The following is a 13,090-nucleotide window of genomic DNA, read 5'->3' as shown; positions in this document are numbered from 1 at the left end:
ATCTAAGCTTCCTATTATCACACTCTGTAATACAGAGTTCCAGAAGTCAGTTACACTCTGAGAGAATGGTTTTTGATCAGCTCTAACGCAAACCCAGCATGAGCTCTACAAGGCTGTTCTTGGGGTTTGCCTAACTTGTGTAGTCCCTCAAATCCCAACAGACGTTAGATTCTCCTTATAGATATAATAGCACTGTGAATTAAACTCAATCCACTCACAATGGAAGAAAAAACATGCTGCATAAATTCAGTCTTAAATATACTATTCCTGGCCTGCAGCTAAATACAGATATCGAGGCAGAATTTCATTCTCATGTTTTTGCTTTTGAAGTTTACAAGCTAACAAGTCAGTTTTATTTACTATGCCTTCTTCAATCATTTAGACCTGCACAAACATAGGAAATACATAGAACTGTCACCCATTTAAAGACATTTCAGTCGATTAATCATATGTTTAATCACTCAGTTGACTGACTGATTCTACAGGTGGACCTCATCATATGTGGTCCCGGCACCTGCAGTTTTGCGTCCCCCAACCTCAGTATACCTGCTTAAAAAAAGGGTTCAGATCTGCGGATCCTAGTTGACTGGAAAAGACCAAGGTCATTTCTGGCCACCATTTTGCTTAAAGGAGCCATTTTGTGGCTCTTCTGTTTAACGCCCCCCTCCATGATTTTTTGTGGGAAATTTGCCAAATTCAGGATTTGGGGGTGCATGGATGGAGACCTGGAGAGTATGGGATGTTGCTTTTTTGCTCCAATTTTTAGCTATTTTAAGCCCTCCCCTCACCGCCAACCTAACCCCATCAATTTGCATTCACTCAATGACTCCTTATCCATGGCTGTAGGGCAGAATGGAACCCCTGCAGATAATGAGGTTCACCTCTAACTGTTTAAATATAAATAATGTAGTTTTATAATGCACACATGTATCACACAGTATATGAGAGGAGGATGCCTCTTTTAAGAAGCCCCTGCTTTTCATGGATTTGTAAGTACTTGCATGAATGATAATCACCACTTGTTTTTTTGAAAAAAATATGCTGCCTGATAAACCAGGAACATATTTTATTAAATTGATTACACTCCCCGCCCCCAATTAATCTGACAGAACAAACAATTCAGTCTAACAGGTGCAGTGTCTAACTGCAACCAGTACACGTATGCATGTATTTCACATACCATTCTGGGAAGGGGTGGAGGGCTTGCTTTGCATGCAGGAAGTCCCAGGTTCTATCCCTGGTATCTCCAGGTAATGCTGTGACAAAATATCCCTGTTTGAAAATCTTAAGAGCCTATACTGGCCATAGACTCTTCAGTATTCATATACCTATTCATTTATATAGTAAAGTAGCTACATTATGGGTCAACATTCACCTCCCAAGGGAGAAAAAGTACTCAATTGATTTGTATTAATATACAGTACTCAGGCCAGAGCCTTGCAGGTTCCAGAAAGGCTTACAGGATTTTTAGGGCTAAATATGTCCCATTGTGGGTGTTGTTCAAGTGAATTTTTGTAGGAATTTGTGCAAGGGGTAAATCACGAAAACATTTCCCCCTCTGAAATATAACTTCTGAAGGGCAGTTCCATTTTCAGTTGAATTGCATGGCAACTGCTCCATTTGCACGTGTGTACATGCGCATGTGCATCCACCCCCCACATTGCTCTACTGCAAGACAGCCACTTGCTTGTGGCAACAGGTTGGCCTAACTTATTTTCCACAAGCAGAAGCTGCAATTTTGTACAGTGCTGAAAAGCTTTACAATGTTTGTGTATTCAGCAAGGTACAAACAGATAACATCTGACAGATGGGGAAAATGACAGCAAACTCTTTCTATCATAATGCACAATTTGATACTCTGTAACATATTTTAACCATGTCAAAGTGTATTGTATTATGCATTTCAACCTGTAAAAGCTAATACTATACACAACTCAAGAAAAAGTGAACTCATCCCTGATGATGTTTTCTGAAGGGAAAAAAGACACACTTTCTGCATACCAATAGGTAGACAAATACAATGAATATGCAAAATGGTTTAAAGAGCTCCCCCTACTTGGAGATTCATCCCTAGTTCCTCTTTGCTTTCTATCTCTCAACATTTGCAAAAGTGCCTCCTTTAACCTCTCTCCTCTGAAGTTATAGCATCACTAAAAAGTCTCTTTAGCTTTATTAATTTTGGAGAGGCACAATAGAGGTAGATTAACACAAAATTACCAGTTACACTACTGCTATATATAAAAGGGAACATTAATCTATATGAACATCAGATAAAACCACAGCAAGGATATTAGCAAGCTAAACATATTACTGAACATGCTCTGCAAAGAAATTATTTTGTTTTTCAAGTGCTCTCTTCCTGTTCTGGATGCACATTCAAAAACTTTGCACCAAATTGCACTATTTTAATCACCAGAATGTACACCATTCATTAGAGGCTATAAGAGAATGATACCACCAGAGAGCGAGTGTGGTGCAGTCGCTTGAGTTTCAAACTGTGGAGGCCTATGTTCAAACTCACACTCAACCATAACACTCCCTGGGTGATCCTGGACCAGTCACTCTCCCTCAAGCATATCTACCTTTCAAGACAGCTTTGAGGATAAAAGAGGAAAGAAACTATCTATGCTGCCCTGAGCTCTGTAGAGGTAGGACAAGATACTATCACAACCATCACTACCACATACAGTGGTCCCTCGACTTACGAAGCACTCGACATCCGAATGTTTCGACATACGAACGACAAAAAATACCGGAAGTCGTTGCCGGTTTAGATGCTGCTTCCTCGACCTATGAATTTTTAGATGCAGTTTCCTCGACTTACGAGTGTTCTGGACCTCCGTGGATGCGCTTTTCGACTTACGAAAATTCCGACCTACGAACGTGCGTTTGGATCGGATTATCTTCGTAAGTCGAGGGACCACTGTACATTGTTGTTAACAATAAAACATATTTACAGGTGAAACTCGGAAAATTAGAATATCGTGCAAAAGTCCATTAATTTCAGTAATGCAAATTAAAAGGTGAAACTGATATATGAGACAGACGCATTACATGCAAAGCGAGATAAGTCAAGCCTTAATTTATTATAATTGTGATGATCATGGCATACAGCTCATGAAAACCCCAAATCCACAATCTCAGAAAATTAGAATATTACATGGAACCAAGAAGACAAGGATTGAAGAATAGAACAATATCGGACCTCTGAAAAGTATACAGTGTACTGTGCTTGATTGGCCAGCAAACTCGCCTGACCTGACCCCATAGAGAATCTATGGGGCACTGCCAAGAGAAAGATGAGAGACATGAGACCAAACAATGCAGAATTGCTGAAGGCCGCTAATGAAGCATCCTGGTCTTCCATAATACCTCATCAGTGCCACAGACTGATAGCATCCATGCCACGCCGCATTGAGGCAGTAATTGCTGCAAAAGGGGCCCAAACCAAGTACTGAATACATATGCATGCTTATACTTTTCAGAGGTCCGATATTGTTCTATTCTTCAATCCTTGTCTTCTTGGTTCCATGTAATATTCTAATTTTCTGGGATTGTGGATTTGGGGTTTTCATGAGCTGTACACCATGATCATCACAATTATAACAAATTAAGGCTTGACTTATCTCGCTTTGCATGTAATGCGTCTGTCTCATATATCAGTTTCACCTTTTAATTTGCATTACTGAAATTAATGGACTTTTGCACGATATTCTAATTTTCCGAGTTTCACCTGTATATACTACTTAAATGTTCTCAAAGCACATACAAAGAAAAAGGTATGAGAAAATGGTTCTCTGTCCCAAAAGGACACACAATGTAACAAAACAAAATAAGACACCAGAATACAAAAAAGATACCTGTAACAGCTACTGGAGAGAGGCTATGCCAAGCTCAATAGGCACAGTTTTTCTCCCTACTGCTAAATATAAAGAGAACCACCACTTTAAAAGGTGCTTCTTAATCCAATTATCAGGTATACCAAGCAGAATCAACAGGAGGGTAGCTGAAAGGTTACATTCAAATGAACATAGGCTCATAGTGTTACATCCTTCTGTAGAAATCATTCAGGAAGGCACTCATTGCTTTAGTAAGTGTACTAAAAAGTACACATACTTTTAAAGAACAGGATACATGATACATTAATTGTGCTCCCCATTGTGAAGGAAGGAAGTAGTAATCACCACGGCAAAAGTCATCCCACATCCCATAGTTGTTGTGGGCTCCACTTTCTACAGTGCAAGTTGCCATACTCAATGGAAAAACAGATGCATTCTGGAAAGGGGAACAGCAAACCTTACAGGTCACTACTCCCTTTTAAAGGATGGTTGTCTTAACTTTCATTCAGAGTAAACATATAAAGTACTTTCAGGACAGAAACTACCGTTGTTAAGGGAGTCTGTGTGATGTTACTGTTTGTGTGACCATGGTCTTTGGTGTGGCTTTTCATCAGTGTCAAGCATCAGAAGAACTGCAGTCAAATATGCAGTTCTGATGCTTGTAGGGACCTTTATTTAATCTCCCCTGGCTGGGCAAGGTAATCGAGAGGGTGGTGGCTAACGAGCTCCAAGCGGTTTTGGAGGAAACTGATTATCTAGACCCATTTCAAACTGGCTTTAGAACGGGCTATGGGGTTGAGACAGCCTTGGTCGGCCTGATGGATGACCTTTACCGGGGAATCGACAGAGGGAGTGTGACTCTGTTGGTCCTTTTGGATCTCTCGGTGGCGTTCGATACCATCGACCATGGTATCCTTCTGGGTCGCCTAGAGGAGCTGGGAATAGGGGGCACTGCTTTGCAGTGGTTCCGTTCCTATCTCTCGGGTAGATCCCAGATGGTAGAGCTTGGTGACAGTCGCTCCTCAAAGCAGGAGCTGTTATATGGAGTCCCCCAGGGCTCCATTCTGTCACCAATGCTTTTTAACATCTACATGAAACCGCTGGGTGAGGTCATCAGGAGATTTGGTGCTGGGTGTTATCAGTATGCTGATGACACCCAAATCTACTTCTCCTTTTCATCTTCAGGAAATGGCACTCACTCTTTAAATGCCTGCCTACAGGCAGTAATGGGCTGGATGAGGGATAACAAATTGAAGCTGAATCCAAGCAAGACGGAGGTGCTCATTGTGGGGGCTCAGAATCTGAGGAGTGAGTTAGATCTTCCTGTGCTGGATGGGGTTACACTCCCCCAGAAGGAGCAGGTGCGCAGCTTGGGAGTACTCCTGGACCCAGGCCTCACCCTGGTTTCTCAGGTGGAGGCCATGGCCAGGAGTGCTTTCTATCAGCTTCGGCTGATTCGACAGCTGTGTCCATTCCTTGAGGAGGATGACCTCAAAACAGTGGTGCACCAGCTGGTAACCTCCCGGCTTGACTATTGCAATGCACTCTACGTGGGGCTGCCTTTGTACGTAGTTCGGAAACTTCAATTAGTTCAGAATGCGTCAGCCAGATTGGTCTCTGGGGTAACCCGGAGAGACCATATTACACCTATTTTGAAACAACTGCACTGGCTGCCGATACGTTTCCGGGCAAAATACCAAGTGCTGGTGATTACCTTTAAAGCCCTGAACGGCTTAGGCCCAAGTTACCTTAGAGAGCGCCTTCTTCTGCGTGATCCCCACCACACATTAAGGTCATCTGAGGAGGTTCGTCTCCAGTTACCACCAGCTCGTCTGGTGGCGACTCAGAGGCGGGCCTTCTCTATAGCTGCTCCGGGGCTGTGGAATGCGCTCCCTGCGGAAATCCGTAATTTGAATTCTCTATTAGCCTTCAGGAGAGCCCTTAAAACGTATTTGTTTGGCCTGGCCTTCCAGGGTTTTTAAAATTTTAACCTGATTTTGGGGCTTTTAATTACTGTAAATTGTTTAATTGCTGTTTTAAAATGTTTTTTAATTGTTAATTGCTATACTGTTTTTAATTTGTTTTAGCTTTTTATTGTTTTAGTAGTTTGTTTTAATTGTAAACCGCCCTGAGCCATTTTGGAAGGGCGGTATATAAATCAAATAAATAAATAAATAAATAAATAAATAAATAAATAAATAAATAAAATCAAGGCACTGTTGAAAAGTCACACTAAAGGGCATGTTCACATGAGGAATTAGATCATACAAACTCCCTTAAATATTGCAATAAATATAAGCTTTGAAGCAATTCAAAGCTGACAACAATGAGCAATTCAAAGCTGACAACAATTGTTTCCCCCAGCTTGGTTGCACACAACAATCCTCAAAGGGGACAATCATCTGCAGAATTAAACACCACTAGGGTGAACCGTACCTGTTCTGCATCATCTCGGCCATAAGCTTCAAGATAGGAGTCGTACATGCTGGTTCACGGTACCACAGCTCAATAGCCGTTTGAAGAATGGGAAGATACGCTGAGTATCTTTCACAACATAAGTTAAAGACAGGATTCAGAATAAAGAAATACAGGTCCCACATACAGCTGTATTTTCAACCTTTTAAAATATGGCTAAGATCTTGGCTCTATTCTAAAGAATTCTTCTACACTGTCATTGAAACTGTGTCCAACTACTTTAATAGAAATTTTAAAATGGGCACTTAGGATCTTATTCTATAAACTTGGAGATCCAAGATCTTGAGTTCACTCTATTAAATTCAATTAGTAGCAGAGGAAATTTTATGAAAATAATCAATGTATCAAAATTACAGAAACAGCATGACAGTTTGAGCACGGATTAATAAAATTAATCAGAAAAACATACAGCTTTAAAGGAAGAAAACTCAGGACAAAATCAATCAATCAATCACTATCTTGGGTGCTGCCAATATCTTAAAATGGGAAGCCATCAGCAAGAAATGAAGTGCTCTGACAACCTGCTTTGCTGCTAAACTCTGTTAAATGCTGACTAGACAGACAGGGAAAGAATCAGTCACTAAAGCAGAGATGCAAGTTTTGGGCAGTATAGAAATGTAATAAATAAATAAATAAATCAAGCAGGTCTGAAATAAGAACTGCTTCACATGACCTTTTATATTTGTTTTTGACCTTTTATATTTGGTTATGGATACTAGGGAGCTACCTAATAGCGCAGAGCGAAATGACTTGATTAGCAAACCAGAGGTTGCCAGTTCGAATCCCTGCTGCTATGTTTCTCGACTATGGGAAACACCTATATCGAGCAGCAGCGATATAAGAAGATGCTGAAAGGCAACATCTCATACTGCGGGGTGGTGGTAAACCCCTACTGTATTCTACCAAAGACAACCACAGGGCTCTGTGGTTGCCAGGAGTTGACACCGACTCGATGGCACACTTTACCTTTATGGATACTAGAGTACAAAATATATAGATCTCACTGTGGTATCAACAGCCTTTCTAAAAAAAATTTTGTGTAGGCAAGGATGGAGGGCCTTTGAAACATCTAATTTATGCTCATGATCCTCTGAGAATCAGATTTCAACAGAAGCATTACCATCTCTTGATCTGCAGAATACGGCATTTACCTCAATCATAACGGAAGGCCTTGTTTGTAAAATTACCTTGGTGCTTTGAAAAATGCAGAACTCTGGGATGGAAAGAGTGGGCCTACTCCCCAGTACTGAAACCCTTGCAGTCAAAAGTGATGATTACTGTACTAGGAATGAATACTTGAGTGCCAATTGTGCCCTAAGCCATGAATAAGTCGGTATGTTGTGAGGAGAAACCTAAGTATGTAGTACACCACTCTATGCTCCTTGGAGGAAGACATATACATATAAATATAATTTTTTTTAACATATAAATGTAAAATAACAACAACAACTCCAAACTCTCAACAAAAAGGCCTTTTATTGCGCAAAGAAAAACTAAAAGTTGGTAAACATAAAACCATAATACGTTTTGGTGTGACACACCATCCTCAGGTGTTTGAGCTCTATGGGAAACAGAAGTGTAACAGTGGGTTTTTAACGGTGGGCTCTTGAGACGCCAATTTGAACACATGGCTTGAACTTACCAATTTTCAACTCATTGAAAGGAACAAATGAGCACAGATGAAAACCCTGGTTCCCCAGCTGTTAAATTCCTTAGATGTGATAACACATAGTTCTCAGACCAGCGGCAGAATAATGAGCAAGGTGGGTGGAGAGAAGGGGGGGACACCTGATTCTTCTCAGAGGCTAATAATTACATTTCTGTTTCCCATAGAGCTCAAACAGATTTTCCTTTTCAAAAAACTTGGAAATTTAATTACTTTATTTATTCCTATTTGTATGCTGCCCAAAATGCAAATCTCCGGGTGTTTTACAACAATCCAGAAACTTTTGGTTTAAGATGCTTTAAATTTTCACTAATGCTCTAAAAAGCATGGAAATTGCAAGCTAAGGTGCCCATTTTAATTGTTGTGCCAAATAAGCTGTAAATACATTGTTCAGTCTCTTATATTATGCTGGATTTACAAATAAAGCTCCATGCACCCAAACTTTGCCTTTTGTCTTTCAGGGGCTATCGGGATAGGGAGGGATGCAGCTAGGCAACAATTCAACAGATGCAGCATCCCCAAACACTTGTAGGCTTATGCATTTTGATTCGGGTACAAAACATTTTGTGCCTGAAAATGGCAATTTCGGAGGTTTTGTAACCAAAACAAAATAAAGAATTAAAAAACCAGAGATTTTTGTTTCCAAATCAAAATGACTGTTTCGGACAGAATGCTTTGTTCTTCAGAAAAGCATTGCAATTCAAATTGACTTATCCGACTCTCTCCACTCCAGCTGAGGCACTGAGTGATTAGCAGAAGATAAGATATGCAAGAAGCTTTTGAGCTTGAATGGTTTAGTTAAGTATGTGTTGTATTCAGTGTGAGTGAAATGCAAACTGACCTTGCAAAGGGATTTGGAAGACAGCATTTTGAGATAGAAATACCCAAATATCTTTGGGAGCTCAATGCAATTTCAAAGCTCTTGCTAAAAGCCGTGGTATAAATTGTGTGGAAAAGCTTTTCGAGAAGCTGGTTAGGAAAGTTCTCAAATTACACAGGTTTTTCTTTCCAAAGGTTTAGAAAGAATCTCTTAACTTGTTCAGGGCTCTTTTGAAGAGCTATTTTGTTTTTCTTCTGATTTTTATGAGTTATAGTGGTGTCTAAGTTTTGTTGCCCAAGTTGAGCAGTCTAATGTACTTTAGGCCACAATGTAATTTGGTGGGACATGATGTCTAAGCCAGTGGTTCACAACTTTTGCCATTGCAGGGACAGGTCATCCACATGGGACTACAGGAGACAAAAGGAGGGCGGTGGGGAATATCCCTGTCAATTTATTGACATCCCCAGGAATCTTAGTTGCTTCTCTCTTTCTTGTAACCATGATCCATGGTTTTGCACTTTCTTAAATGCAGTGATGATAAATCTCAACAATTCTGAACAGTAGGCTGATTTGTTTGGGCTATGGCTCACTCCACTTCAATTAAATGAACATTTGAAGCTGTTCCATAGTACCAAGGCAGTTTTATTTTATTTATATATATATATATATATTTACATTTTATATCCTGCTCTTCCTCCAAGGAGCCCAGAGCGGTGTACTACATACTTAGGTTTCTCCTCACAACAACCCTGTGAAGTAGGTTAGGCTGAGAGAAGTGACTGGCCCATAGTCACCCAGCTAGTATCATGGCTGAATGGGGATTTGCACTCAGGTCTCCCCGGTCCTAGTCCAGCACTCTAACCACTACACCAGGCTGGCTCATTGGTCTATCTTGATATCTCAAATGACCTGTGGTCACTGTTCCATTGGGAGGGAGGGTTTTTATTGAAAGATTGCTTGAATCCACAAATGGGTTGTGCAGCTGTGCTAGTGCCACAGGGACAGGCTCACACCCGCTGCAAAATTCTGAAGTAACTGTGCCAAAAAATTAATTGTCGTTGTTGTTCATCATTCTCTTCAATCTTTCAACTTGTTTATGTGGGGCTTCAGGGGCAAAACAGTGCGTTGGGTGGCAGTGCCCCAAGGGTGGTGTACCCAGATTCAAAATAGGGCAAAGGATTGATTTCTTAGGAATTTTTGAGCTTTATGCATCTTTAAGATTTTTCCCCATAGGGAATAATGGAGGTTTCAGCAGCCCCATAACTCCACCTGGGGGGCACTGGGATGGCCCGAAGTGAGTGGTGGTGTAGTGCACAGAGGGTGCCAACCACCCCGCTGGATTGCTAACCCATTGGGGTACTGGGCTTCGTTGTTTCTGAGGTGTTGAGTTTAGACCCTCTGGTAGCAAATGAGGTTTTTTAATGAAAAACCATGAATCCACTCTCATATGCTACTAGGAGAGGAGAGCTGGTCTTGTGGTAGCAAGCATGACTTGTCCCCTTAGCTAAGCAGGGTCCACCCTGGTTGCATATGAATGGGAGACTTGATGTGTGAGCACTGTAAGATATTCCCCTCAGGGAATGGAGCCACTCTGGGAAGAGCAGAAGGTTCCAAGTTCCCTCCCTGGCTTCTCTAAGATAGGGCTGAGAGAGATTCCTGCCTGCAACCTTGGAGAAGCCACTGCCAGTCTGTGAAAACAATACTGAGCTAGACAGACCTATGGTCTGATTCAGTAAATGGCAGCTTCCTATGTCCTAGAGAATCTACTCTTAGAACACCTCTAGAACAACAAAACCCTGTACTTCATGGGTTGGCAACCCATGTGGGTGGTTGGCACCCTATGTGCACTACACCGCCACTTGCTCTGGGCCACGCCATTGCCCCTCAAGTAGAGTTATGGGACAGCAGAAACCTCCATTATACCCTACGAGGAAAATCTGAAAGACGCGTAACTTCATTAATTCTTTAAAAATCAGCCCTATGCCAAATTTCTCTGAAAAAAATTGTGGTAGCTTCCTTGTACCAACTGGGCACTACCACCAACCACACTCCACTCTGGGCCACCAACACCCCCCGCGTGCAACTATACTTTTCCTGAAACCTCCCTCATACCCTATGGGGAAAATCTGAAAGACACGCAAATTTCAAAAATTCACCAAAAATCAGCAGTTTGCCCAATTCCTTTGCAATTTTTGTGGTAGCTTCCACTCATTGGGCACTATAACCCCCACCCACTCTTTTGACCATGTGACCCATTTTTTAATCTGAATTAATTCAGATTCGGATTCAGATTAATTCAGGTACAAAACAAAACTGGGGTGATTCGGAAGGCTTAATTTCAGACGAAATACAAAATTTCAGACAAATATAAAAATGATTCGGATTTGGTACAAATAGAAACGGAAAAAATACAAAACGCGCAACCCTAAACACTTGTCAGGGACACCCTGATGAACTTTTGCCTGGTGCTTATCTACAAAGCACTTATAAAGTCCTAACAGCTCATATGATGTGGAAGTTAAGATGGGCAACTTAACTTACAATTTCCATGCTTTTTAGAGCCAAAGTGCAATTTCAAAGCAAATCATCAAAGAAGGTTTTTTGATTACTGAGAGATTCTACAAACTATTAATAAAATGAATTTTATTGGGACAAGCTAAGACTTGAGATTTGCTGGCCCCATCCCATCCCTGGAAAACCTTATCCTATAAGAATGAGATATTATAGCTCTGATGTACATTAGAAGAAAATTTGTTTTAAGAAGACATGTCACACTTTTCAGAGGAGAGCCTAGCACAAAACCCACTGAAATGAAAGACATATGTAAATCTTAAAGATAACTAAGACCTGTAACAAATTCAGTCCATGCACAGAATTTCATGCTTACTAAGAAATCCCCATTAATGAGGTTGCTTTTTGATTTTATGCTTAATGATACACACTTTTATAAAACATTGTTCCTGTGCATTCAAAAGTGGTCTGCCCATCTAATGCATTCTATTTCTGGATATGACAAATCAACTTTCTGAAATGCAACATTTGAATCACTGACATCTTGACATATCAATATTTCAAGAGAAATGACTGACTTTCATGGTAATAATATTTTTAGATTGATATCCCTATTCACTTTTCCTTAGCAGAATACTCCAGGAAAAGCCTATACTTGACCACCAGAAATCTCCTTAAAATATTTGGAGATATTTTAATAAAGCCTTATGAGAGATCAAATAACAACTTTGTAACAGATTTTTCTATTATTACACATATTTGCTCTTCATCCCTTGCCCAGAGGGAGAAACTATAAATCTTTTCTCAACTGAATGAACACCATTTATCATATTCATTTTCTTGTCAATACAATTATGAAAAGCCTTTGGCCTTTTTCCAAGGAGTCTGATTTGTTATGGAAATCCAATTAGTATAAGCAAGCCTGCTACAAACAATCCTATTTTGCAAGATAACATTACTATTTTGCCTGCTTGGAGATTCACTTCTAAAACATTACCCTAGAATTGTTATAATATATATAATATAATTATTCCCAGGTCAAAGACCAAGTCAAAGATATTACAAATTTGCTCATCTTTGCCATCTAGTGGACAGAATTCAGAGCTGTTTATTCAAATATGAAGAGGAAATCTAGGGGGATTATCTCTCAAGTGATTCTAAGAAAACGTTTTAGTCTGGTGTCACCTGTAAATAATGTTCTTCTGAAGTAAAAAGTACAAGTGAGTCATTTAAAACCCCGAATATGTATTACATTCTATGATGTCTGATTACAGCTTCATCATTTGCTTTTTTCTTTTCTTTTACTTCCCAAGGAATGGTTTTTATGTAGACTGATTTAATCTTCCTTGCTTTTGATCTGTATACAACTGTGGATGTTGTTTTTAATTTAAAAAAATCTTCATTTTATTTCATAAGTAAAATACTTATTAAGTATAAGTAAAATACTTAAAATATAAGAAATACTGGGTCAATGTTAAAATCACTTTACAAAAGATAAAGACAATAAAAGTTATTTAATTATTACTTATGAAAACCCTCCACCAAAATATCTTAAAAATGCTTGAAGTCCTAAAGTGTCTGAGGTGTCTTCAGACAAGTGCAGATTTTACTTGGGCAGAGCATTCTATTTCTTGGAAAATATAGCAAGTTTTAGATATTTTCAGTCTGGATCTCAAATGATGCCTAATACAAACTCTCTTCATTTCAGGGAGGTGGTCAGCTTGGAAGATTCCCAGAAGACATACTCTCCTACCATGAGAGTGGTAAGAACCACTCTCA

The 13,090-nt window shown here is 39.9% G+C and overlaps 1 protein-coding gene across 11 annotated transcripts in view; it reads right to left on the bottom strand.

Annotated features, from left to right (window-relative positions):
• The window catches only part of RANBP17 (RAN binding protein 17), a 352,447-nt gene that overhangs the window by 118,726 nt on the left and 220,631 nt on the right, over positions 1-13,090 (bottom strand). For 10 of the 11 annotated variants that reach the window (XR_008313461.1, XR_008313459.1, XR_008313462.1 and 7 more), the window contains one exon: positions 6,276-6,383. The exons of the other annotated variant lie outside the window; for it this stretch is intronic. Coding sequence is in view for 4 of the 10 variants with exons in the window: in XM_053284861.1 (XP_053140836.1) it covers positions 6,276-6,383 (108 nt within the window). In the remaining 6 variants the exon portion in view is untranslated. The remainder of the gene's footprint in view (positions 1-6,275; positions 6,384-13,090) is intronic. 11 annotated transcript variants of the gene reach the window in all.

Source organism: Hemicordylus capensis, chromosome 1, assembly GCF_027244095.1.
Source record: "Hemicordylus capensis ecotype Gifberg chromosome 1, rHemCap1.1.pri, whole genome shotgun sequence".
In the NCBI taxonomy this organism is placed as follows: Eukaryota; Metazoa; Chordata; class Lepidosauria; order Squamata; family Cordylidae; genus Hemicordylus; species Hemicordylus capensis.
This window is presented reverse-complemented; position numbering and strand designations above follow the sequence as displayed.